This window comes from Vollenhovia emeryi, unplaced genomic scaffold, assembly GCF_000949405.1.
Source record: "Vollenhovia emeryi isolate VEMERY1.0 unplaced genomic scaffold, V.emery_V1.0 DF939131.1, whole genome shotgun sequence".
NCBI classification, from domain to species: Eukaryota; Metazoa; Arthropoda; class Insecta; order Hymenoptera; family Formicidae; genus Vollenhovia; species Vollenhovia emeryi.
Window position 1 is genome coordinate 878504 of NW_011967235.1, and position 26138 is coordinate 904641.

General features: G+C 38.6%; 3 protein-coding genes across 4 annotated transcripts in view; 1 reads left to right on the forward strand and 2 right to left on the reverse strand.

Annotated features, from left to right (window-relative positions):
- Window positions 1-2356: 2356 nt before the first annotated feature.
- LOC105568135 (transmembrane protein 147) lies at window positions 2357-5166 on the reverse strand. The gene is made up of 4 exons (XM_012023551.1): window positions 4964-5166; window positions 4623-4761; window positions 3260-3481; window positions 2357-3177 (listed from the first exon to the last, which is right to left on the reverse strand). The coding sequence occupies exons 1-4, from the start codon at window positions 5038-5040 to the stop codon at window positions 2926-2928; spliced, it is 690 nt and encodes a 229-aa protein (XP_011878941.1). The 5' UTR covers window positions 5041-5166; the 3' UTR covers window positions 2357-2925.
- Window positions 5167-9175: 4009 nt separating this feature from the next.
- LOC105568138 overlaps window positions 9176-26138 on the forward strand; it is a 48730-nt gene continuing 31767 nt past the window's right edge. The window contains exon 1 of the mRNA XM_012023555.1: window positions 9176-9249. The gene's annotated coding sequence lies outside the window, so the exon portion shown is untranslated. The remainder of the gene's footprint in view (window positions 9250-26138) is intronic.
- Window positions 19883-21825, reverse strand: LOC105568137 (mitochondrial pyruvate carrier 1-like). Of its 2 annotated transcripts, XM_012023554.1 has the most exons (4): window positions 21531-21825; window positions 20954-21141; window positions 20620-20720; window positions 19883-20145 (listed from the first exon to the last, which is right to left on the reverse strand). In XM_012023554.1, the coding sequence occupies exons 2-4, from the start codon at window positions 21010-21012 to the stop codon at window positions 19976-19978; spliced, it is 330 nt and encodes a 109-aa protein (XP_011878944.1). In that variant the 5' UTR covers window positions 21013-21141; window positions 21531-21825; the 3' UTR covers window positions 19883-19975. The 2 variants fall into 2 exon arrangements, with proteins under 2 accessions (XP_011878944.1, XP_011878943.1); XM_012023553.1 differs by having other exon boundaries at window positions 20954-21825.

A 26138-nucleotide genomic window follows, 5' to 3' on the forward strand; every position in this document is an offset into this window, starting at 1 on the left:
AGTTATTTCAGAAAGAGCGTTTTTGTGACTAAAATGTGTCCCGTGTTCGTGTAACAAAAATTATCAAATGTCATAAATGTATAGATTCAACATTATATTTCACTTTTATTTCACTTTTACTATACATGCATTATATATATATCAGTACACACGTTCTACCTATAAATTCTGAAATCTACATGGAGAGAATTTGTTTTTTAATTTAATCTGAAAATCATGGAATCGTGGAACAACGTAGTAACATTTTGAAGATGTTTATGAGTTTTTTGAAATTTTACCATACATTCTACTAGTAAAATGTACGGTAAAATTTCAAAAAACTCTCATACGGTTCTTTAAAATGCCACGTTGTCCCACGATCACATGATTTTCAAGGTAAATTTTAAGAGAAAATTTTTTCCGTGTAGAAGTCAATATACATATATTTCTCGTAATTTATATAAATTTCTGAAAGTAAATGAGGAATATCTATACATTTTTGATTTTGTATCTTAAAGAACCTAAGTTAAAAATTGTAGTATCTATACATTTTGTTTACAATAAGATACTCGTGAATAATGACGCCAGTAAAGGCACCGGATTTTTCACATTGCACCTACGTAAGTAAATGTCACATTCTTAATTTATTAAATGATAAGGAGAAAGTACGTGAAACGTATATCTGCGTGTGATAAATACTTTTTACAATCAGTTACGTGATAGAGGTCGCACTTAATCTCATGAACTTAACAAAACAAATTTATAAAACTGCAAACCGTCAACTTGACCCGGAATGTCCCGTTGAAGGCAGATAATTTATTAACATATCGTAGAAATTTATAAAATTTTATCTTCTACATAAATGCAACTTTTAATTTAAGGAACAACAATTCGAAACAACTTCGTCGCTACATCTTATTCCTTATCTAAAGGAAATAGTGTAATAAAAATGCATTTAAAATACAAGTTTTATATGTTGGTCGATATAAAATTTTATGAACGAAGCGATATCACAGGGAAGTCACAATTTTATTTGTACAATCAAACATACACATTCTCGCCAATCTTCATGAGAGTTTATTGATATAATGTGCGTTATTAGTTAATGGTCAATTTGAATTCCAGCATTGTCAGCGATGCCAGACTAACTGGAGGAATGGTTAGCAGGTCTGTAGATTGAGCTGTCATGTCCCTGAGCAGATTTTTGAATTATATATATCTGAGGAAATACTAAATACATATATAAATATAAATATATATGCATACATAAGGATAAGTAGTGAAGTAGGAACATTTGGCTTCATTATGAATTATTGGTTCTGGTCCATTATTTAGACACGTTATTAAAACAAGGAAAATTTAGTTTCTAGCATATCTACAAGAAACTTTACAATTAAATCGGAATGGAAATTTCACCGTGTAATTTTTCCCAAGATGAATCAGACATTAAGATAGGGAAATACACTTCTTTAGCAATTTATATATTTTCAAGAATTAACTAATGAATTATGTTTTGAAAATTTTTAATTCAGGCCTAAGATTTCTTTAATTAAATTGTATATAAAATATCAAAAGTATATTTCTTCATCTGTGATTATTTTCATAAATTTTTATTGTATAGCATATTTTGAACACAAACACAAATGTACAAGATCCAGACATTGAAACTAATACCGTTGTATATTTATAAAGTAATTCATAAAATTAGTCAAGAATAGCTAATTAGTTTCTTCCAAAGAGGTATTTATACCCAAAGGAGGGGGAAATAGTTAGTTCCTTTTAGCTTTGGCTTAGTTTCAGATTTAAAACAATCAAGACTTGTCATTGGTGAGCTCTATTCTAACATGACTGTCACCGCGAATATGTATTGTATATACAGGCCTGCGGTCACTAACGTCCATTAACCGCAATAGAGCAAAGTCTCTAGAACAAAGGATAAAGTGAGATAGTAGAAATCGTTCGACCATTGTTCTTAACAGAATATTCGAAAGCATATAAATTAAAATCATCAAAAATTTCTATAAGAAAAGATATAATTATGGATGCTTTATCAAAATTAATTATTAAAAAATATTAATTATAATCCCGATCATATATTCGTGGAAACATTTAAATATGGCATGTAACTGTTTGATGAAATTGATATTATTTAATAAATTAGTTATAAAATACAGAGAATATTTTAACATATAAAAGTCTTTTCAAAAGTGTGTCTTTCACGTTGTTTCCTCGGAGCGTATACTTTCAGAGGAAGTACCGGTGAAACATATAGTATATTTATATTTTAATGGCGCGTGGTAGCCGCATAGTAATAGCACGCGTTACTCGCGCTCGTGAATGACTGTCAATGGTGATGATCGGATTGCGGTGTATAGTGTAGATTTGTATATACACTTTTTATTTCTATTCATTTTTTATTCAAAACTTGAATAAAAGTGCACTAACCATACAGTATGTATACTCTGAAATAAGAAAATCGAAGACAATAATGAAAATTTATATAATTTAATATATACATACCGATAGATCAGGATAATAAGGTGATTTCAAATCTAATCTTTATGGTTCAAGAAATGCTTTGCAAAATTCAACAAGAGCTTTTATCCTGATATCAGTGCATTTGGAAGAATCTTTCTGGTATCCGTATCCTTTAAAATGTATTGTTTTAATACAATAGTATAATTTGAAAAAAAATCTTTTCTTTTCTCGTACATAATATATCGTGATTATCACTCACGAGATTGTTACTGAATGTGATACTTAGCATAAAATTGTGAAATATATAACACAAAATGACGTAGATAAAAATAATACAATATAAATAACAACAGTGTATTTATTAATATGTAATTATGATACCATTGGAAAATATGGGAGACATTGATCAATACGTCTGTACACCACACACATATTGTATGTACACAAATTCATGTACTGAAAATTTGTTTAGAAAATTCCAATTGAATGCGCGAGACCCGCGTAAATGTGCAACGTTGTTGCGCCAATGAAAAAGGTGGTGATCGCTTTAATAATGAGCGTCGACCATGGGCCAGCTAATAAAAGTGATGAGAGAAAGTCTAACATGAGTGGCCTGTACACCGTAAGCACAAGCATACTGATCACTATAGGAACTAAACCACGTCGTAAATCGTGTCTCGACCATAACCAAACCAATGTTGCGGTTGTTATGTGTTGTACCTGTTAGGGAAAACGAACGAATCGTATAAATTTACTTACATCAATATTTCTCATCGTGGAATATAAGATAACAAATTCTCACCAAATTGATGTTCGACTCGAGACTCTTTTGAATGTACTTCCAATCAAATTCAGCGCCACGCGCTCCGACCCAGAGCAACAAGAATCTTGTAAGCAGCACCTCAGCTCCTGCCCACCCTATACCAGCAGTCAATACCTTGGCGTGGCCTTTGCCAGGTATACTATTTAGTACCAACAAAATTCCTACCAAGTCTGCCAGATCGATGGATGACTTTAAAAATTCCTAAAACACATTTTTATAGAAGGCTGTAGAGCATTGAACCATTAACATATCGATTGAATGGGCTACGTATGTGTTAATTCACGGTTCAAAAGGATTATAAAGTCGTAGAGGAAAGTCCTCTAATATGAGATAATAGGTTCGTAACGTCCAAATTCAATCGCAAATCTTTTCTCGCGACGACTACACGATCTAACAATCAATTTTCCACTAAACTGATTTTACTCCAAGGGCGATAAATTCACGTTGAAACCAAACGATGCCTATTAATTTAGAAAAAACCCTACTATCTCATATTAGGAGCCTATCTCATGATAGTGGACTCCCCTCTATATTAGTTGACCTCGCATGGTGTAGGTTTTGGACAAATATAGCCAGTTGACGTCGACAAATTGATAGTTATTACTGGCAATCTTTAAGAAGTAGATTTGTTTATCTATACTATTATTATAAAGAGAGAGAGTTTGTAGCCTGGTTTCTATGTTCGCTATCTTCCTAGAAAGCATTTTCTCGATTTAATTCAAAGTTTAACTGATATTTCTATAGACTCTCGGGATTGATGTAGGCTATATATTATCATCTTAGTGCAATTGGGGATTGCGCATGCGCAAATAATAACACACACCCATGGCCCGATTTAAGTTAATTTTCAATATGTATTTTTATAGCATCTTAGAATTGTTATAAGCTATGTATTATCATCTTTGCGCATTTGGGGATTGTGCATGGGCAAACAATATTATACACCGTTGGACCGATTTAATTAAATTTTTAATAGTTGTTTCTACAACATTTTGGGAGTGTTAGAAGTTATGTATTATTATTTCGAGAATGCGTATGCGCAGATATTATATTTTCGTTACCCTTTACGCTTTTTTAAATATATTTTAAAGGGAAAGAGACACATGTGAGAGCCAATCATGTTAGGTCGCGGGCGAAGCCGCGGGGCATGCTAGTAGGATTATAAAGTTATTAAACGGTTTATTAAATTTACAAAGTAATGAATTGAAGAGTCAGGAACAAATAGGAGGACATGGTTCATTTTTTGGACAATGTAAAGTAGATGTAACAAGTAACCGAGCTTTAGCGTTTGCTTGATCGCGGAGGAAAGGGAAAACTCCTGAAAAGATCTGGTAATACCTACTCCAAGGATATCGAAACCTTCTTCTCCCACATTGTCAGCGGTTGGAAAAAATGTTGCGAGCGCCAGCATTTTCACGAGCTGCGTGAATATGTAAATACCGCCGGCCTGAATGCATTTCCAGAAAGCACCGTACTCCGACCTGTAAACGTTGCCCTTCATTATCGCTATCTTTTCTTGGATGCTTTGAGACCAGTGCTAACTACAACACTATCTTTGAGGCAATGATCCCTGTGATCTACGTGAATCTTATATTACTCTTTCCACCGCTTGAAGAAAATTACATATTATACGTCCCTTTAGAACTCAGGTTAGAACCGAGAATATTGCTCGAATACACTTACAGGCCGGAATATTTGTAGGTCAAGTAGTATGGCACGTACACTAATGCCAAACAATTCCCGAAGTGATACAGTGTCATTTTTCGCCGATGCTCAGTCAATTTGTGAGAAATCTGAGAAATGAACGAATCATAACAAAATTATGAACATCGTGACACTATACTTTCCTAGCAGCAGCTGCGCACTGTACTTTCTGCACTACTTGCTGCACTTGCGGTGAAATAAACATGTAATCTGGCATCGGGTAGCAGAAGGAGAAAAGATAGAAGGTGCAAAGAGTTCAGTTACAAAGGACGAATTGGAATGAATCTCACTTCGCGAACTGTGGCGAAGCTTTGAAACTCATAGGTCACGTTTCTGAGCGATGCTCCGTGGATAAAGAAGAGTGATTCCGCCTGAAACTTCGATCCGAGCACGCTGTGAACGAAATTTGATAAAAATCTCGTTGTTTAATGTATATCTTGACAGAAAAAAAATTATAAATCACGTTCCTTCAAATTGAAGCTGAAACATTAGTTTGTCATACATTCTCGTTGCGTTTCTTATTGGATTAGAAAAGGGAAAAAGCTCGAGCCTGTTAGGTTATAAACTGTTGTAGAAAATATACTTTTTATTGATTTTGTTGATGATCCACCGTGTTAAACTTCGTCTATCACGTGTTATTTTATCATGGCAAATGTATGTGTCGAAGTAAATTATATTTTTTATAACTGAAGAATGTGTTTTTTAGTAATTCGATTCGAAAATTTGAAAATAAGAGTGTCAAATGTTCGTGATGTTATAAAAAAAAGAACAGTGGCAATGGCATCCTGACTGCCATTATTCACTTTGCCGTTCAATCCTTCGATAAAAGAATCTTTCGGATGCCACATTACACAGGCCCCTCTTTTATATTTTAACCCCTTTGAAAGGGGTACAGGCACCCCTTTCCCCATAAAAAAGGGTAGCTGCTAAAAAAGGGGTGCTGCAGCAGCAGAAGTATTGACTATGCTTCTTCAGCAGTTTGTGACGTGTATACATTAAGATTTTTTGTTTCCTACTTAAATAAGTGTTTGTACAACCACAGTATGCAGGTGCCTTACACAAGTTGAGCTAAGATCCATCAATAATGCATGTGAATTAGATGCCAATAAGATGTATATCAACCTTTACCGTGTAAATATTAGACTGGTCAATTTTTTCTCCTGTTTTCTATCAAAGTTGATAGGATACGCTACGTGGGATTTCGACCGACCCGTCAGAGCATGCTCGGTATCCCGCATACTGGCTGCTGCTACGCTGTCCCTCTCCAACGCGTTCCTTACGGAGGATAAACTCCTGGGGGTTGGTTGGGAGCCGCCTGTGATTGGGCAGGATCGTATTGGATCTACCCTGCGGACTACTCTACATGGAAAGGGTAGCTCAGTTCGCCGCAGGCTGTTGCCAAATCTGCTTCGCAGTGTGCCTGTTATCAAGTAGTTGTCAGGATGTTAAGATTAGGTGAAGTGCTAACTTCTGGAAGTGTGCAATAATTTCAAGTGTACTTACCTTTCAGGAATTCTTTATTAAAAACTTGCAGACTGCCTCTACGAAGGACTGATATTTTTGGCTTTCATTGGATTTTTGTGAATTTATATGTATGTGTTATATACTTATGTTCATATCTTTAGAAGTCGCTTTCAGTTTTCTGGAAAAGTAGGCCACAAAAATTTTCTACATAACATTACATTTGAATATGATGAAACTTGATCTACAACAATAAATGTATGTGTAATTAAGAATACATACTTGCTTCCTTTCAGTACACATTTCTCTTAAATAGTCTTTGAGATATTTTGACCGACCCTGAGTATATTTCAACAGATATTAAAAGTTCATATTATCCAGCTAAACGTTTTAAAACTGCAAATTAAAATTACTGCTTACCATCTAACAACGTGCTGTTGGACTAGCACAAATAGATCAGTGAGAAAAAAGTGTTACCCCTCTCTGTCCCTTCAACCCTTCACCCTTTTTCATCCCTCCATTGAAAAAACTACCCACCCCTTTCATCTGATCAGCCCCAAAAACTGTGTGCTAAAACGTTATGTGCTGTACGAACAGAAATATTGTTAAATAGATTGCCTCAAGATGAAGCAAGAATTTTATATAAACAGTTGTTTAAGAACTATTAAAGAATTAATACAGACAATAAATTTGTAATACATAGGTACACATGTTTATACACAATGTAATGGAATGTTATTTCTTTTCTATTAGCTGAATTTTTAAAAAATAAGTTTAGATTAAAGAAATATAACGTCTATATAGACTTCAAATTTACATCTCTTTATCTTCTTTGGGAGTGAAAAATGGGTGGAGCTTACGTTCCCTATTGCTTTCCATACAAGTCTCAGGAAAAAGGGTAGTCAGTTTTATGGTGGAGTTCAAGGGTGAAAGAACGTGTAGTGTGACTGGTTTTTTTTTATCATTTTCAAGCAGATGTTTTTCGATATTTGTAACATTTTTAGTGGATCTGCGAATTATACACGTATGTGACTTTTATTATTTTGCTTTAATTTTGTTTTACAATATAAATTATCAGTGTAGAAAAGAGAAAGTCCCAATGTGAGCCACAAAATGAACGGAACTCTGTTCTCACAATTTAGAATCAAAATTTCTCCTTAATAACAAACGTTTCGACCCTTTTTCGGATCTTCCTCAGTAAAACGTTACACCAAATAAAGCATAAGGCAATATCTTAGGGAATCAGTGCACCATGTGACTTCAGATTCATCCTTCTATCTGTGTTAATATCAGCGAGTCTCAATATAGTCCCAGACATAAAGAGGACTAAATAATACGCTTTATTTTAATAAATCAAAAGCTAATAAATTATCAGCTCTAAATTTTTGGAATATATATTATTTATTCGTGCATAGTCTAAAGCATTGTATAATATGTATATCACGACGGAAAATGGTAAGTCAAGTTTATTTTCTTAATTTTTACGGTGAGTTTATTGTCAGCACAACTGACAAATTTTATTAAATTCGGATTTAATAAAATTTGCAAGTTGGGTTGACAATAAGCTCACCGTTTTAATTTTATATCATCACTGGCAATTATAAGTAATATTCTTCTTTCGTTAAATTTTTACATTTCATGTCATTTGTATATCATAGCGTTATTATCCATATTTTATTTAATAAGTTATCATGAAGATCGTCTTATTGTAAATTGTTTCTTTAGTTTTATTGTTAGAGAACATTTTTTCGATGCAAATAAATATGATTTTTATCACTTTATATCGCATGACATTTTTGAAAAAATCGATTTTAACTTATGAAGAGAATATATGTTTCACGTGATGTTCGTACGATGGCGCTACGATTGATTTCCCGCTACGCACGCAACATATTTATTTCAGCAAACAGTAATTAGTACCATATAATTACAATAGATGACGTTGCTAGTGACTTTACGGAGTATTTTCGAGTTAATTGCACAGTATCAAAACTAATTAGAATGAGGCTAACTTATTGCAACATGTTTGCAACGCAATATTTTAACAAATTTTAAATAATTGATATTTTACAGTATTTTATAACAGTTTCACATATTTTATATATTTGATTTTTTAAAATTCTTTTATGAATTCAAGAACAAAAATATAAGAATTTAAATCTTATATTCATTGCATATGTAACGTCTTTTCTTATTAATTTCTCAAAAATAACAAAATATTTTAGTAAAATGAACATATACGTTACAATATAAATTACTATTTATTTGTTACGCAAAGTTGCAATGCAAAAATTAACTAAAGTATAACTAAAACTGATCTTCCTATTTCATGCAGTTCCTTTCGATTGAAGAAGCTATCTTTTCCCTACGTTTCACCAATCGTGCACAAACGGTTTATTTAGACGTAAAGCTTCCTAGTGCTTCTCTTGGAATTATCTTGGATTTAGGTACGAAGGTCTCGATCCTGAGAGTGACGACACATGCGCCTCTCTCAACCCCGAATCTCGCACTTTTGTTGTCTCCCTTCTTCTTTGATGGACCACGCACTCGTGTTTGCATTTCCTTCTTCCCTGGGGATGCTTACGGGACGGCGCGCAATTTCGGAAAGCCGATTTCAATTCAGCTCTCTTTTTACAGGGAGAAACGAAAGCTCGAGCGGCGCGGGATTACGGGAATCACATGGACAGGCCTGTGAACACGTGCGAAAATCTCGTGTCTCGACGTTTGCGCCTACGGCATCGATCGTTCTTCAGTTTCTCGCGTCGGAAAAATCCGATTTCTCCAACCCTCCCCTCACTTCTCCGGTAAGTAACACTTACGAGAGAAACGCATGTCAAGATATACATACGATTTGCAAAATTTTTGGCAAATGGAGAGATTTATTAGATAATTAATTGAAAGAAATTTGAAAAACAATTCCCTATTTTATTTATCTCTAAAATTCTTTATTACCTGCCTAAAATGTCGAACTTAATTTAGCGTACAAATATATGTGCGCGTGTGTTTTGTACAAAGTTAGTTTTTCTTTATTAAGACAAAACGCTTTCTTCATTATTGTCGTTATATAAAACGATAAATATATAAATCATTATAAGAGAAATCGTCGTGTAAGCTACATTGTTCATACGTTTCCACTTTTTCCATTGACGTTAGGATAATGTATAACGCTTCATTTCCGGTTCCGGTCTTCATCACTTTCGCACCGTCAACTCCATTCTTCCGTGTTCTGCCTCCGTATATTAGCATTATCGTCTCCCTTGTACATCAAAAATTTCCGTCTCTTTGTATCGACATCACAAATCTTGAGCCTTTAAGGCCGGCATTCATAGTCAAACCTTATATTCAAGACCGTCTTAATATCATCTTTAAATACTCCGTAGCCAACGAAATGTTCTATATAGCATTTTTAGATAATTCAAGACGGTCTTGAATATAAGATCTGACTATGAATGCTGACCTAAAGGTTATCATTCGACATCTCGCACGAAAAGATTGATCTCTCAATATCGTTCTTACAAGTTCACTTTTGTATAAAAAGAGATTCGAGAAATAAATTAACGTAGTATGATATTAAAAGAAAGATAATATACATGGTGGAAAAATTAACACAATTTTATAATAATTAAAAAGATGTAAAAAGCGAAAAGAAAATTCTATCATTTTCGTGGGGTATCTCTTTCTTATCTACTCCTTTTGTTTTTCGAACATTGGCATATTTCGTAGTTGTGTCAGTGCCGGGATATGGAAAAGCCACAAAATGTTTTCCATTCCCTGCGTGCAACGCATAAGTACATTTCTATACGACGGAAAAATTGATATATTTTTCCCACTCAGCGGAAGCAGTACTGGAAGGAATAATGTCCTTTCTTCAGGGCTTCAGGCGAACTTGTTAATATTCCACCGGCGCCTACGTCCTTTGGGGACAGCGTCTGCCGGCGCCCGTGTTACTTTCTCTACTATCTTTTTTATCTTAGTTCTATAATACTGGGAGAGTACCGGTATAAGAAAAATTCTCGATTGCGATGTTGAAGTCTAATAAGACGCAGGTTGAATCGGATCGAAATCTTTAAGCGAGTTTCTTTGGAAACTTCCGGAGGTCCAAAAGATGTCCAAAGAACATCTAATGGGTGTCTGCGAAGTTAGAATGTCAGATATTTCTCACTTTTTGCGTTACTCGATTTTTGCCTGGCATGCTTGAGAAAATTGCATTCATTACGGACAAACGCGACTTAAAGTTAACGTCCAGATTTGCGCGAAAATACAAATACATATATGTATGTATCTAAGATTTTATATAGATTTTATATTATACTCTACAGAAATTTAAGACTTAAATACACATAATTTCATTGAAATATGATACAATGACGTGAGCACAGTCGTCACCAGCATTTTAAGCGGCGTGTAGGCATTTTACAAAAGAATCTTCCCGGTGTCTACTTTAACAATGATGAAGGCGGAGGATGAAGAAAGAAGGATTTCAACTGCAAAGATGCTTAATGAAGTAGACAGCAGAGCGCGACGTAATTTTCAACCAAACTCTTTGATTGGCCATTAAACTGCGATTTGCATATTTAAAGCGGCAAAGAAAAAACGGCGGGCCGCGGATGAAAAAAGTTTTTAACGAGCATCTCTTTATTATTTAATGTCTGAGACGGTGTTGCGCGGAAGTGACTCTAATTAAAGAGATATAATTGGCGGATGTACAAAGGCGAATAAGGCTCTTCGTTCCGACGAGCCGCGCTGTCGTCGATATTCCTGCGCGGCGCCGCGCTTCCAATTAATCACTCTTTCGCGCGGCATTAATACTATCCCCGCGTTTTAAGAGAGGGAACGGTTGTATTATCCGCGCGCGAGAAACGTTTTATTATACGGGCTGTTCGGTTCTGTGCTTTATAAAAATAGAGGCTCTATACGGACAACCGAAATAATGAGCAAAGCTCGCGCGGACACGAGGACTTTTATAATGGATTTACTGCATGACAGTGTATAAAATAATAAACGTAGAAACTTCAAAATTATACGAAACAAAAGTTTTCGTGGTACAGAGCGAAATTATTGGTATCGCTTACACATAAAATCCATATGATAACTGACTGATTTTTTAAACATCTTTTTGTCAAATACCCTCGAAGCCTGACCAATGATAAACGTACTCTTAAATGTATAAATAAGTAAATTTTCTGCCACGTCTGTGCGAGATGGTATTTTTGCGCAACTGTAAATCACTTTAATTCTCCAAAATTAATCAGCGACGCGTTCTGCATTTCTTGCGCTGCATAGTGCGGATGCGGTCGTCGAAATATTGCCCGGGCCGTTAAACAGTACTGAAGAATGCTTTTAGCATTCCAGATATCGCTAGCTTGTTTGAGTTTCGGAGGTTATCGGCACGAGATCCGGGGCTAAGAACTGTCCTTAAATGTGCCGTAAACGGGCCCATATGAAATAGAAGAAAGAGGCGACCGAGAGAGCAAGTCGTCTCTAACTTTGTAAAGGTGCCTCGCGCTTTACCAGTCCGGCCAGGATCCAATAAAAACTTTACAGCCCCGTAATGAATGCAAGAAATAATTATCTCATGAATACATTAGTTTTAGTATCTCCCGACATGGACACGGCCCGTAAAAGCAGCATTGGATATCTTGACCTACGATTTCCAGTGCGTGCTCGCTTCCCTATGATCCTTAATCGCCACTCGCTCGCCGCTCTTTTTCTCTTTCTCGCAGTTCAGCCGCTCTTCCTTCCTTCCTTCCTTCCTTCTTTCATTTCTTTATGCTTGCCGATATTTTGCCGAAGAAAAATCTATACCGAGCATCAAGGGTTTTCTTCGAGGCTTTGTTTCAATAAAAATTAATATACATATATTGTTCGTATAGTAAGAAATTGCCTTTCGGTGGAGTATCATTTTGGCGCGATATTTCGGGGCACATTAATATATTTTACTGTCGATATAATAGCAGAGAACGAGTTTCTCTTATTTTTCCGGATCCGAATATTTAGTAACGATAAATAATTCGTGGATAATGCAGACATATCGCGTGGGACACGCGTTTGACTCGAGAGGAGCGCCGTGTCGGCTGTATTAGCGAAAACCCTTTATGTGAATATCCTAACCGGGGTGGTGAAGTGGGTGGCTGTTGGGGGGAGACGATGTCAGTTAGGTGGAAAGGGAGGTGTGCGTCGGTGCTGTGGCACGGAGTGATTGATCGTCGCCTCGCGACACCCCCGTGTTCTCGTAGAGTGGATAAAGGGGTGGAAAAAGGAGTGGAAACCCTTTCACGCTTTCACGGATCAGTCACAGGATCACGTTTTCCGTGCCATCCCCTCGCCCCTTGGTACACGGGACATGCATCACCCTGCCATCCACTTCTACTTCCCTGACTTGTGCGTTTGCTCGTGTCGATGTCGCGAGGAGATCGAATCTGCAAACTTTGCGCGAAGGGAATGCCCCACCGTCGCCGCGGTCTATCGATCCCTCGATGCGGCGATATCAATTTTCGGGAACTTTTACGTTGCCTCACGCTCGCGTCTGGATTAAGCGCGATTAGGTACAAGGTGGGAATACAGTTCGATAATTCGCATAGTACGCGAGAAACCTTCTCGTTTTTCTCGTACATTAACAGGCGTTGTATTTTAACGGCGACGCTCCTCATTCTCGCAACCCGTTGGATTTATCACATTTTCGAGGAACGATCCGCAGAAAATGTCGCCATCATTTACGGAGCGCATGCTTCATCGGAAGCGAGCGGGTAAATGACGGTGGCTCATACATCAGACACCTAATTCCTCCTTTCGCTCGAGTGTTAACTCTTATATCTTATCCATTTAGAAGTTCCATTTGGCGGTGTCCGCGCAGCCGACTGCCTTGTCATTTCCAAATTGACGAGCCACTATGTGTCGCTGATATCCACAATTTTCTCGTACACTGGAATTATCTGTTGGCGAAACCAACAACTTACCAAAGAGTTATTCGCCCGTGTACCACGTCTTAACTTTCTTGGTTGTGTTGACAGACCCTGATTGAAATAAGGGTGCACGAGAAAACCTATTATGTGACTCCGGAATTCGTAAAAGTTACCACAAACAAGTTTTAAACATGTGATTTTATCTTTAATTGACAAACAGGCTGTTGTTGCTATTCCAGTTTCTTCGATGAAGTAACCAGTTTAATAGAAAAGCGATCTCCGTCAGTCGCAACACAATTAATTTTATTGTCATTACGCAACGTTTTATTATATAATACAAGAGTTTTGCAGCTTTCTGATTAAAGATGTACGACCTATCTAATTAAAGATATATTCGCGATCGATCGATAATGGCCTTTAGTCGAACGATGGCCTCGGCAAATCAACTATGAAGAATTGTGGGGATACAGGAGAAGAAATTGGATATTGCTGCTAAATATTTGAAAGACTTCCCCGATCCGTAGAATTTCCTTGATATCCCACGGGACGAGCTGCGTCTCGCAAGTTCCCCGGAAATCTCCCCATCCTTTGGTTTTAAGCGACCAATTAACAAAAGAGCTTTTTTAGCGTCGTTTTATCGTACACCCATATGGGAAAGAGTGGTGCTGATATTGTGTCCTAAAATCGGAACAATTTTTCTCATCTTTATTTCAAGATTTTCCGAGCTTATCCGACGATCTAAAATCTGAGCAAATATAAAAACACTACTCGATCGTTTCTTCGAAATTGCTATTTTCGCTTAAAACATATTGAGATAATATTAAATCACATTCTTTCTCCTTATCGTTAAATCGATAAAAATAACATAAATATATTTTTATTTTGCTGGAATTGTAATAACCAGATAAAAGGGAAAATTATTTTAAATTCCTGTTTTCCACGTACGCGTATGAAAGTTTGTCAGAATCAAAACTGTCCAGTTCTTGTACTTCAACCGAATTGCTTTACGTTGACTCGTCTATCTTGATCGAAAGGGACGAGACTGTAGACCTGGCTCGGGGAGAATTTTAAAATTGAAGATTCTAGCCAAGAGAGACGTAGGTGGAAGTACGATTCCCCTGGTTCGATCCTAGCTTGGATCGGGAGAATGTGTTTTTCCGCGCCCTCAAACACGTCACATGAATAAAAAATATCCTTCAAAGTTGCCAACCCCAGCGTCTGGCGGAACGTACCGGAGTCCCTTGTAGCGGCCAATCGTAAGGAGGGTAGAATGTCGGAGCACTGCATATCGGAGAAAATGGAAATCGAAGGGAAAAAGGTCGTGTGTTATCCTGGCTCCCGCCGCAATAAAACCGTAACTTCAGAATGTCGGTTACAAAATTTTGCAACTCTCACACTTTTTCCGTTTACGAATTTGTCTCAGAAATAATTATTAACTATTATTCTATTTCTTTAACAAAACCGCTGCTATATTAAACAGTTTGCATATCTCGAAGCTTGCTCAAAGGAATCCAATTTTTATTCGATCATATTCAAACTTCTCCTTAGCAATGTACTTTTTCATTTCAGAGTTTATAAAAGGCGATAAATCAACCAAAAGATACAATCTTCTACGATATGCACGTTCCTCTCGGAGCTGAGAGATTACTTTCTCTGCGATCTGTTAGTTTTCCTATCGATTATCAGGGCCCAAACTATTGAGTCTGAAAGTTCGACGGGCAGAAATGGCAAAGACGGCGATTCGGTAGGTCGGCGTCGATAGCTTCTTCCCGCTGAAGCTAACCCTAATATATTGGATCGAGTTTACAGGGATGGAGTCACGTTGTGCGGGATAGAGAGCGGGTGGAGATCTGCGAAGGTAGGGGTTGCAAGTGAGGAGGGGGAGGGGGGGGAGGTAGAAAGGTTACGGGTCATAAACCATCCTCAGTCGCTGAAATCGTTCTATATGCGAGTTCGTACATGTATGCGAGTGTACGTGCACGCGCGTCCATCTACTTCCGTATCCGTACGATAGCACGTGTGATTCTCGCGCAGTACGAAGCAGAAGTTGTTTACTGCCTTCTGCGAACTTTTAAAGTAACGTAATCCAAGTGCGCGCGTTATACGCGCGGCATCGATCGATTCAATCGTGGAGTCGATGTGACATTTATTAATCTTATGAGATATCGATTTTGCGTGATAGAATGTATTTGACACTAGCGGAGAAATTGCAAGGAATACACTGTGCGGGCATTTGAAATGAGAACGTGAAATGAATATCTTTGCGAAATTTCCGCGAAGAGAAGGTAGAATCCTCTCTTATAGAACTGCCCTCGACAAACTCAGCAATGAATTTACCTCAGTCAGTGGCAGCGAGAAGTCATTTTTCTTCATATTAAAAATTCTTATGCATATTTTTAAAAGGACACTTAGTGTAAACCACCTGTATTACTATTATCAATCGGGATAATTTGTACCTATCGATTTTAGGACCACGTATGACCCGTGGAAACGCACTGCTGACGATTTAGGTTGAGAACCACGACGGGTGTGTAATATGAAGATAAGATGTCCCCCATGTTCCCATGTGCCAGGCTCCTCGATCGGGGATTATGTTGCCATCTACGTTCTCCCACCCCCTCGAACGAAAACATCCCGTCGTAGCACGCCGACCAGTCAGTCCAACCCCATTACCTTTCGCACTCTTACGCTCGTCATTTCTCGCGAATCTTCGTTTCTTATTCGTCGTAAACTCATCCGAGGGAAATGGGCGAGCGTTCATTTCTACCTCTCGAAATCACTTGCATTGTCCGCCGAATTGCCGGGACTTGTATTTGCGTTACGCAATTTCGAAGACAGTACTCCTTGAAATTACCTGCATCCCTCGACAACTTATGACACTCTTAAGAGAAAGGAAATTAGCGAATTTATATATTTATGTAACGCGTCGGAGAAATGACGCGCAAGATAGCACGCTCATGATTTTTTTAACGCATCGCGTTTTACGTTCTTATGGCCCGCTTACGATCGCACGCGCCCTGACTCCCATGTTATTTTACAGGGGTGGCTAAAGTAGATTTTTATGAATCCACCAGGAGTGTACACATCTCGCAGTTGGTGCGTTAACCTCTGCGTGATGTTTCCCGATCAGCTCTTTCGTAGCCACGTTCGGCAGATCTCGAAATACTTATTTCTCGTTGTTTTAATAATTAATATTTATATTTTATTAACGTTTGATAACTACCGTAACACTCCGCTCAGACGATTCATAATATTTTTAGAAGAATCATAGAAAGAGACTACGAATTCGGCTGTAGTCAAGATATAATAACAAATTTTTAAGAACAATTTTCGTGAAATTATTTATTAAATTTCAAGAAAATTATTCTTGAGGGAAAGCCTCTCCATTCCTTCTTCTAAATATAAAATATCGCATATACTTATGGTATAAGTGATATATGGTATATATATTATTACATACACACACACACACACACACACACACACACACACACACACACGCACGATAAAAAATATCGCAGGTCTACTTAAAATGATTATGACTGGTGCTAAGACCCTGTTCGTTTTCACGAAATATTCCCTCGATTTTCCAGAAACACTCTTATTCCTTTCATCCCTGACATAAGAAATCGTCAGCATTCCGAATGGTAAGTCCAGTGTCAGTCTAATGTATGTCCAGCATGGCGAGGGTGTGCTTGATTCATTTCACCCTCGGGGTCCCCGCTGGCGTGGCGCAATTCGCCACGCATTTCAGGAGTCCTCCCGCTCAACTCGTGCACGCGAATAAAAAATCCACCCTGCAAAGACTTTACACGGGCGTCATAAGCTGACGCACTTAATTTAAAGATCGTCCCAGTGTCGATTCGTCGAAAAGTCTCGGGGGCGAGGGTCGTTCCCCTCTTTTCCCTTTCTCTCCGGCTCCTTCCCTCTTCTTCCGCTGGTCGCAGTTCATGCAGCCTCGCGGGGGCGGCTTTACAATCCGAGCATTCCGCTTTACAGTTCATTTCGTTTGCGGCGGCGCCCTTTTCCTCCTCATCGAATTATTTCGAACGCGCCGACGGAAACGTTCTTCGATTGCGCCCGGCGTTTCCGAGGCGCCGCGCCGTCCTTCGCGCGATTTCGATCATATCGGGGACGCCCTGCTTTTCTTCCCACTATACTTGTACTCGCTGTTACTTGTGACACTATTCAGTGCCTGTGTTATCATTATTATATTTGCTCATTTACATCTATAGACTACCAGAATCAATTGTAGATTATTTTGCATACCTTTGACGTGTAACACAATTAATGTAATGTGCAATACAGATATACTGGTATCAATCTGTTTAATCGCATTGAATATAAATTTTAATACGGTTTTCATTCGACACTTAATAGGTGTTTTATTAATCCGTCAATTTCGCGACATTTTGCGATTCCGATCGACTTGGTCGTCGTTGACATAAGATTCGAGATGCCAGTAACGACAGGGCGAGGAAGAGAAAGAGAGAGGGTCGCAGCTGCGTAGGCATGTGGCAAATTGCCGAGCTGGCCACTGGAACCGTTCACGGAGGTGGAAGCGCAAAGAACGGAGTGGACCAGCAGGAAGGGCGAAGCGAAGGAGAGGACGATGTACGCTGCGGCGGTACGAAGGAACGATAGAACGCGAGGCGAGATGGAAGGCAGAGAGGCGGCCGGTAATCTGTGATTCAAAGAGAGCGATCCATCTTGCGACATGCCAGGATTCAATCGGCGGCATTTGTTTGTGAAATCAGTCCCGAAGGACTCTCCCTGTCGCTCCTCGTCTTCTCCACGTCCCTCCGCGTACGATTCTCCGATTGTCTCCGCGCGGGCACGACAAAACCCGCAGGACCGAAGGACGTGAATGGAAAACGCCGGATTTGTCTTATCGAGGACGGACTCGTGACTAGCCGGAACGGATAATACCGACAAATTTAGGTATCTTTACAACTACACGTCAGTTTTGTACGATGCGCGGCGTGCGTGTAGTAAATGTTTGCCGCGCGACTTGGTTTAAAACCGAAAATTAATAATTTATTCTTTGAAGGCTCCTTTTTAAGTAAGTTTCCAAGAACATTGCAGAAACATTGTTAGATGACGTCACGTGAAACATTTTCATCAGCGAGCGGCAAAGGAGCGCCGACAGGGTGTGCCGCATGATCGACGCCAAGCACAGGGGGCTAATAAGGCCATATATATTTATTCAGCTAGTCGGGGGTGGATTTTATATCCTTGGACAGGACTGAAGGACGGAAAGAGAACGAGAGGCGAAGGGAAAAGTGTCGGGGAGAGGAGGACGGCGCGGCTTAGCATTCGGAAAATACCGAGGATAGATTCGTGCGTCTGATCCGTGCCAGATCCCATAAAATGACCCTAGCACGATCGAGTGCCCGCCATACCGTGCCCGCGCCCCTGCAGTATCGCGCGCGAGAGGCTACCCCAGAAAATTATTGCTCTCCTTATACATTCGTTCGTACTGTCGAATTGGGGCCGAGTCGAATAAACTTGTGCCCTTTAGATACGGAAAAATAACGATAAAGACGAAGAAGAGAGTGACATGTACGATGGAAAAAAAGGACTGGAAGAGAACGGAAAGGGTACGATTTGTTTTCGAGAAACTCAGTAAAATTGTTCAATTGAAATAAATAAGTTGATAAAAAATATGATTACGATATAAAAAGAATTATACCTTTGAAAATAAGAAAAAAAATGGCATCTAATCGAATCTTCGTTAGGAAAAAAGTTGATCTCAAATGTGTAAAAATATCCATGAATCGAAGAAACGAATAGTATAAGAATGACAATAGCCGTGTTAAATATCAAACGCCTCACATCAGTAAAACTGCGGAGTCTTATCATTTCAGTTGCGACTGAGGAAAGATAATTTACAAAGATGTTACATATCTTGGAGCGTGCAGACTGGTCTTGTAGCACGCGAACATTGAATCATAAATACCGCGCGTTAGCCACAATTACCAGAAGAATAGTAACGGAATAACTTAATAAGCGGAATCAGCGGAATCGTTCGGGTGTACGCAACAGTGTTAACAGTGTTGCGCCAGGGTACATTACGCCAGACCCTCGGGCTCGCTTTCCAATATATTAGCAATTATTATAATATATTACACGCCCACGCGCACGCTTTTATAATAATTGCCGCGGTTAAATCTAACGCCGCGTTATTGTTTGCATCTTAGATTGTTGCAATAAATCTGTTGGGCAACGATGAAGTTTGCCGTGAGTATCAGAGCGTTACTGGTTGATAACATGCTCCGATAATGAAAAGAACATATGTATGTATTTTATATTTGCACATATATTTTTTTTATACGCGGTAATGAGAGTGAAGAAACTGGAAATTTTTTTTTACAGTGATAACAAATCATTATTGACATTTTATGCGCATATGAAATTTAATGTGCGAGCGATTTATCACGCTTCGTCGAAATAGAAAGCAATGCTCATCTACATAATAATATTACTGTTATTTTGATACAATTATTTCATAGCGAAAATGAGGACGAGAAGAAGATACAAGGAAATACATTTTATTAGTGTTTTGCATATTACATGTTTGTAAGTAAACGTATCGTTGCATCATTCGCGTGGCTACTGACTCGTCACATCACTGGGTCGATTCGGGTTCTTTCTGCTGGCCGTAGTGATAATCGAGAAATCTGTAGCCTTGCGTGAGCTGGGCCCCGGCGTTTGTGATGTGGCATGCGAAGAGCAACAAATTTCGCGGTTGTACTTTCCAAGCAAACCGCATGAATACCAAGGAATACAGGGTCAAGGCTAACAAATCAGAAAGAAACCTAAATCAATGAAGAAACTGGCGCGTAATTAGGATGCAAAAGTTGCGATTTAGGATCTTGTTATTTGATTATTATCGAGAAATGATTTTAGAGCGGTTTCTTCGTTACGTAGTCCTCTGAGACGTATTTACGAGAGTCAGAGGAAACTCTTTAGAGCAGCGGCCGCGTTTGAGAGATTAAACGTGATTAAACTTATAACATTTTACTGTAACATTTTATTTGCAGACTCGTTTTAGGTCGGTATGCACCCCAGACATTCGCAACGTGCCGCTCATTAAGAAATAAACGGTTATTTGCTGCGCTCGAGCAGCAATTATTTTATGGGTCCCTCTCGAAGCCCGTCCCCCCTCCCTCCCTCTGTTAGTCGCGCATCAACTCGCTCTGTCGCGATTATTAAGAGACGGTGAATGAATTCTTCGAAAGGTCTACCCCGGTGAAGCTATATCGAACTCACCTAAAGTCATTTTGCCGCTAATGATTTTCGGATGCTTTCGCGTGTCGGATATGGCCGCTATAGGTATCATCCAGTTGAATACCGGGCCCCAGAAGTGTGTGCTTTAAAAGTAGTTCATTTCCCATAAATTGTACTCAGTACTTTAACACGAGTGCTATTACCTCACAAAGCGGTACCAACGTAACATCAACGGTTTACATAATATTGCAAATTATTGCAGAAAGAGTATTGCAATTTTTAATTGAGGAAACACCAATTTAAATTATTTTATTTTGTGCACAGGTAATATAATAATATTTGTGAGTCAATCCGTTTATGTAAGCATGAACGTTACCTTAAGAAATAATCTTTGGTTTCTTTAGTTAGCAGAGTCTTCGACAGTCGCTTAGACATGACGAAACAAGTCGGAATACGATATCAATGAGATTTTTAATCACGTTCGCCACGAGATTATATGGTGTGCGGCAAATTAGCTATGTATTTGCTTCGTAACCTAAGCGGCTCCGACACTGACAGCTCCAACTGAAAGGCGTCGAGATCGAGCGACGATAAAACCAACACCAAAATACATAAGTTAATTTCTGTAACTTTTGTTACCGCGACTTGCTACGCGGTTTATCACAGAAGGTGATTCTGCTTATCATCTCAAGAATTCCTGATGGACGCTGATTTCAGCCACAATTTTCTCTTTGAGCGTGAGTTAATGCAATTACACTGTCACATCGCGTAGATTTCTTTCAGCTATTAGGTTTCGAAACTTTAACACACTTGTAAAACGCTGTGACGAACGCTGACGATAAGCAAAGTGACGTTATCGCAAAGATAACAAGGAAAGATTATATATTATTTACCGGGACGGAATAATGCGTTTTACACTTTAGTTTGAAGTAACTTTTTTTTAACTAACTCACGTCTTTTGTAATAATCGCGTGATCTTTTCAGTCCGATCTGTGACTATCGAACGCTAACTGCCGTCTGAATCGTCAGAAAACCGGAATTTCAAGTCGAGATTTCTCGCGTCGCTGTTTACGCTGTTTATGAGCCACGCCAGATATAGTTTCGTAATAGACGTGTATCTTTTCATGGTATTGCCAATGATCCGCATATCGAGGTCGCCTGCTTATCGTCACTTATTATTTATGTAAATGAAGAGCTATTATCATGTATGCACACAATATTGTATCTATTGCACGTTAAAATGCGTAAATATATGCATGTAAATATTGTACGCATTTATACGCATATAATTGAACATTTCATCCGTTTGTTAATCCGCGTAAATAAAACGCATTACGAATATTTACAGCATTTCCACAAATTTTTAACAATTTAACGTAAACAACGATGAATTTATAATAAGATATTTCTAAATTGTTACGTGTCTCGCAGCAGAGAATGTATAATTTCTTAATACACTGCAGTATATTCTTCATTTACGAGTACATATCACTCAGCTAATTTGTTCACTGATTGATTGCTAGACAATTTGCACATACCGATCCATCTCTTCTCACGACCCTTCATTATTCGTTAATCGATTTGCATAACGGTTTACATGCATATTTATCTCGATCGTAGCATATTTTTTTTTATATCGGCCTCTGGACGGCGCCACCCCGCCCCCTCATAATAAATGCACAGGTTATTATTTCGCGCGTATAATATTGATGGTGCTATGAATGTTGCATGGAGGGGTACGCGGCGTCCTGAACGTGGCTCAACGGGGGTGGAAACCAGCTCGCGTATGGGGGTTGTAACGGGAGATGCTGCGGGACGCATGCGCTGCCACGGGAATAGTATTATTGATCTAAGAAGGGGATGGACTATGGGACCCTCGAAGACCAGCAGTGTGTCGAGGCGATCCCGGCACCCTCGGCCTGGCGATATTTCAAGTTCGATAAGCGACCATGATCGCTTTAGCTTCGGAGTAATTCTTTTCTTTGCAATGCTAATGGACTAAACTATTTTGAATTTGGAAATTAAAATATCTTTAAGTGTAAGAATCTTCTCTTTCATTGATATGCATTTAAATTTAAGAGTTTCTTTTTACAGTATAACTATGCTAATAAATTTTATTTTCACTTACTATATTATTGTGAGAATTCAAGAGACATTAGTCAGTCAGCTATAGTTTACTATAGCTCTCATTTAACATCTAATATAATTTTATTTTCTAACTATGCTATGATTTGTGACAAACTTAAAGTATACGTATTTTAAATACTTCGATATTAAGTTGTAAAAGTTAACAGTTCTTCATTTATTGTTCAATATTTGTCTTTATACTTTCTTTAACTTTACTAATCTTATATCGAAATCTTATTTCAATATTCATATGCACAAGCCACGTTTTTCATGTGGAAGCGATGACATGAAATTTAAAAATAATAAAATTTTCTTAAGCTTGTAAAAGCAGGAAAAATGGGAAGAGGCGAAAATTCTTGTTTTGGTTCGTCCGTTGTATCCAATTTTCAATTTCGAGTTGCCCCGGCAGGCGCCCGGCGTACACGTACCTAAAATCGACTTTGTTTCCTGCATATGCATTCCCGTATGTAGCATTCGCACGAGTGTTTCTCTCCCTTTTCGAAAGCAAATCCTTATCCCGCGGTCCCTAGGTCCCCCAGGCCACCATCCGAGGCACTCAAGAGTATTGCCGCTATTTTCCGTCTCGCGTATTACACCGTGCTGCATTTTGCGATCCTCCCGGAATGTCATTTACACGCGACGTTCCCTTTGACGTGTATCAATATTTATTCTGGTTTCCCAGCCGCTCTCCGAGAATCTTCCGAGGTCGTTACATTTATAACATTTGACTCCTCCTATTTCACGAACATAAAAGTATATACCTCTAAATATAATATAGATTTAGATATAATATTATCCAAAACGTAAACGGTAACAGAAGAAAATGTTTCTTCTTTTTTCACTAGTATTAAACAAGTAGTCAACAATTTTATTCAACAGATTACAAAAATTGATTAAACTATAAACAAGGAATGCGATAAAGTCAAAATTTTCTTAGTAGCTCACGAAAATTAGAAATTAGAAATGCGCAATGTTATATTGTATGTACGTTTAAATTACAAAGAAAGACAATTATTTGAAGCTGGATCCATTAATTATTTACACGGGACGCAGAAAGGGGCTTCGCTTTGTCGCAACAAAGTTTCGTCCCTCTCGCATTGATTCTTGCGAGGTACAAAGCAACAACGCGCGATACATTCGCACGTATTTGATTTGTATTCGACTGGAGGAAATGGCGCGGCCTCTGATGTCTCTTGCTGACGGCGCTCCGAGAAACCTTTTCTACTTTTTCCGTCGCCGTTCCCGTTCGGTGGATCCCCTCGGTTCTCGGCCGACGCTGATCTGAATGCGTCCTACGTATTTGCCAACACCCCCGCTACGCTCTTTTCAGAGAGAACCGTCGACAAGCACTCGCCGTCCGCGCACGACACGACTTTCATCCCCCTGCGAATAAAAAGTCGCGCGTTCACGTGAGTCTGACTCGCATTCGACGACGAAATTATTCTTTTTCTTCTGGATGTTGATCTGTATCTTTCTTGAATAGAAATTAGACGGAGGAATAATAGATTAAATTTATAGAATGATGTTATATATATTCGTACATTTTAAACATGATATTGCGTAATTCGTCATGGCTAATCATTGCTCAATAATTACTCCCATAAATCTCAATTCTTACAATTATGTCATGCCAACTGCATATCGTGGTAGATGCATTCCTCAATATAAGTCGCGTTTCATTAAAATATCACTAGCGTCTAGTAATTACCGATTGGACTTAAACGAGGGCGTCTTGTCCCTCGGCGTATCCGGTCCCTTTGTCCGCGTATTCCGCTCTGACAATGCTTTTAATTACCCGCCGCGGTTCGGGTTCGATGTATAGATCGAATTATAGGCTGTGATCCCCGTCGTATGAAACGGACGCTGCTCCGATTGATATTGAGATAATTAGTGCACAATTAAAGAAGGAATAATTGCCAGATTCGACTGACTCGCTCGAATGTCTGTTACAGTGTGCTACAATTTATATTTCATTGTTCTTATCTTATATATCATTACGAGCAAATTAAGAACTTATAAAATTACGAATTACATTTAATTATACACCCCAGTCTCTCTCTCTCTCTCTCTCTCTCTCTCTCTCTCTCTCTCTCTCTCTCTCTCTCTCTCGCCTTCATTTTCCGAAAATTTCGGATATTATATTTGAGCGTTTTGCTCAATTCTATACCGAAATTACGCATGACTTAATAATTCATACGCTGTAATTGCATAGTCGCGCCACCCGCTATTGGAGTGTTGGTTTCTGTGCTTTTCGCGGGGAATAAAGGAATCTGACATTCTTGCAGGCGTTCTCTTGGTTACGCTCGTACATCAACGTCACTTAAAGTCAGGAAAATTTCTCTTAACAATTTTTCTCGCCGCGGGCCCAAGCGCAAAAGAAATTGTCTGCAGGTACGTATCTTTCGGCGCAATAGCTGGATAAAATATGTCATGTGACTTATATGGCGTATAAGCCAATGTATTGTTACCGGTATTAACTTTAGAAGAGTGCTCAAATATTTTCAAAATTAAATAACAGCACTTGAATTAGTTGAATTCAGTTTTAAATTAATTTAAATCGCGTCTTGACTTTGTTATGCAGATGATTAAACGATTAAGCTTTCGTATTCTATAATAGGAACTATTTTTTATATTTGTGATGCTATCCTTTTTTTGATCGCTCGTTCATAATGTTTTTAATTGGAAACTAAAATATGATAGTCGTCGATATATCATTAATAATTCCGAGCTTTCCATTTGGATAGTCGTTCATTCAATTGAGTAACGATTTCAAGTGAGACATATACCAATGTCTGCGTTAATTGCTTCGTTGCAGATTATATGCCCAATGAAATATATTTCTTGTATAATTGCGAAAAATTTCTATAATGAGAAATGTAAATTTTCCAGCAACAATCTTAAACCACTGTAACATTTTAAATGTGAGCAGTTTCAAATATTCGAAATTCGCAACGGCAGACAGAGCAATATGTTATGGCCGAGGTATTGATTTTCCGTATTTGTCAGAACGCCGATGTAGCGCGTGGCGGCGGAGCTGTCACGTTCGATTCGTGACCATTCAGCGTACCCTCCTTTCCGATGTATTGCCATAGTACAGTTTCTACTTGGAATAACGCATTCATGCGTCGAACGATGCAAAGAGGATGCGTGGGCGGTTCGGCGGTCCGGTCACGTGCAATCTCCGAAAAGTGCAAGTATCGGGGAAGAGACTTATGAGGGCTACACGTGAATACGGACCATTATTCCGCGCGATAAAGCAATTTCCTCGCACTCACGGAATTATGTTTCTGCTATTTAGCATCGGTCCGGATATCGAACGGAGGGGGAGAGAGAGAGAGAGAGAAGAATGCCGGAACGAGCCGAAATACGATAGAGAGGGAAAGAAAGGAGGGACGCGATAGAGAAAGCGCGAATAGGGAAAACTCGAACTGACG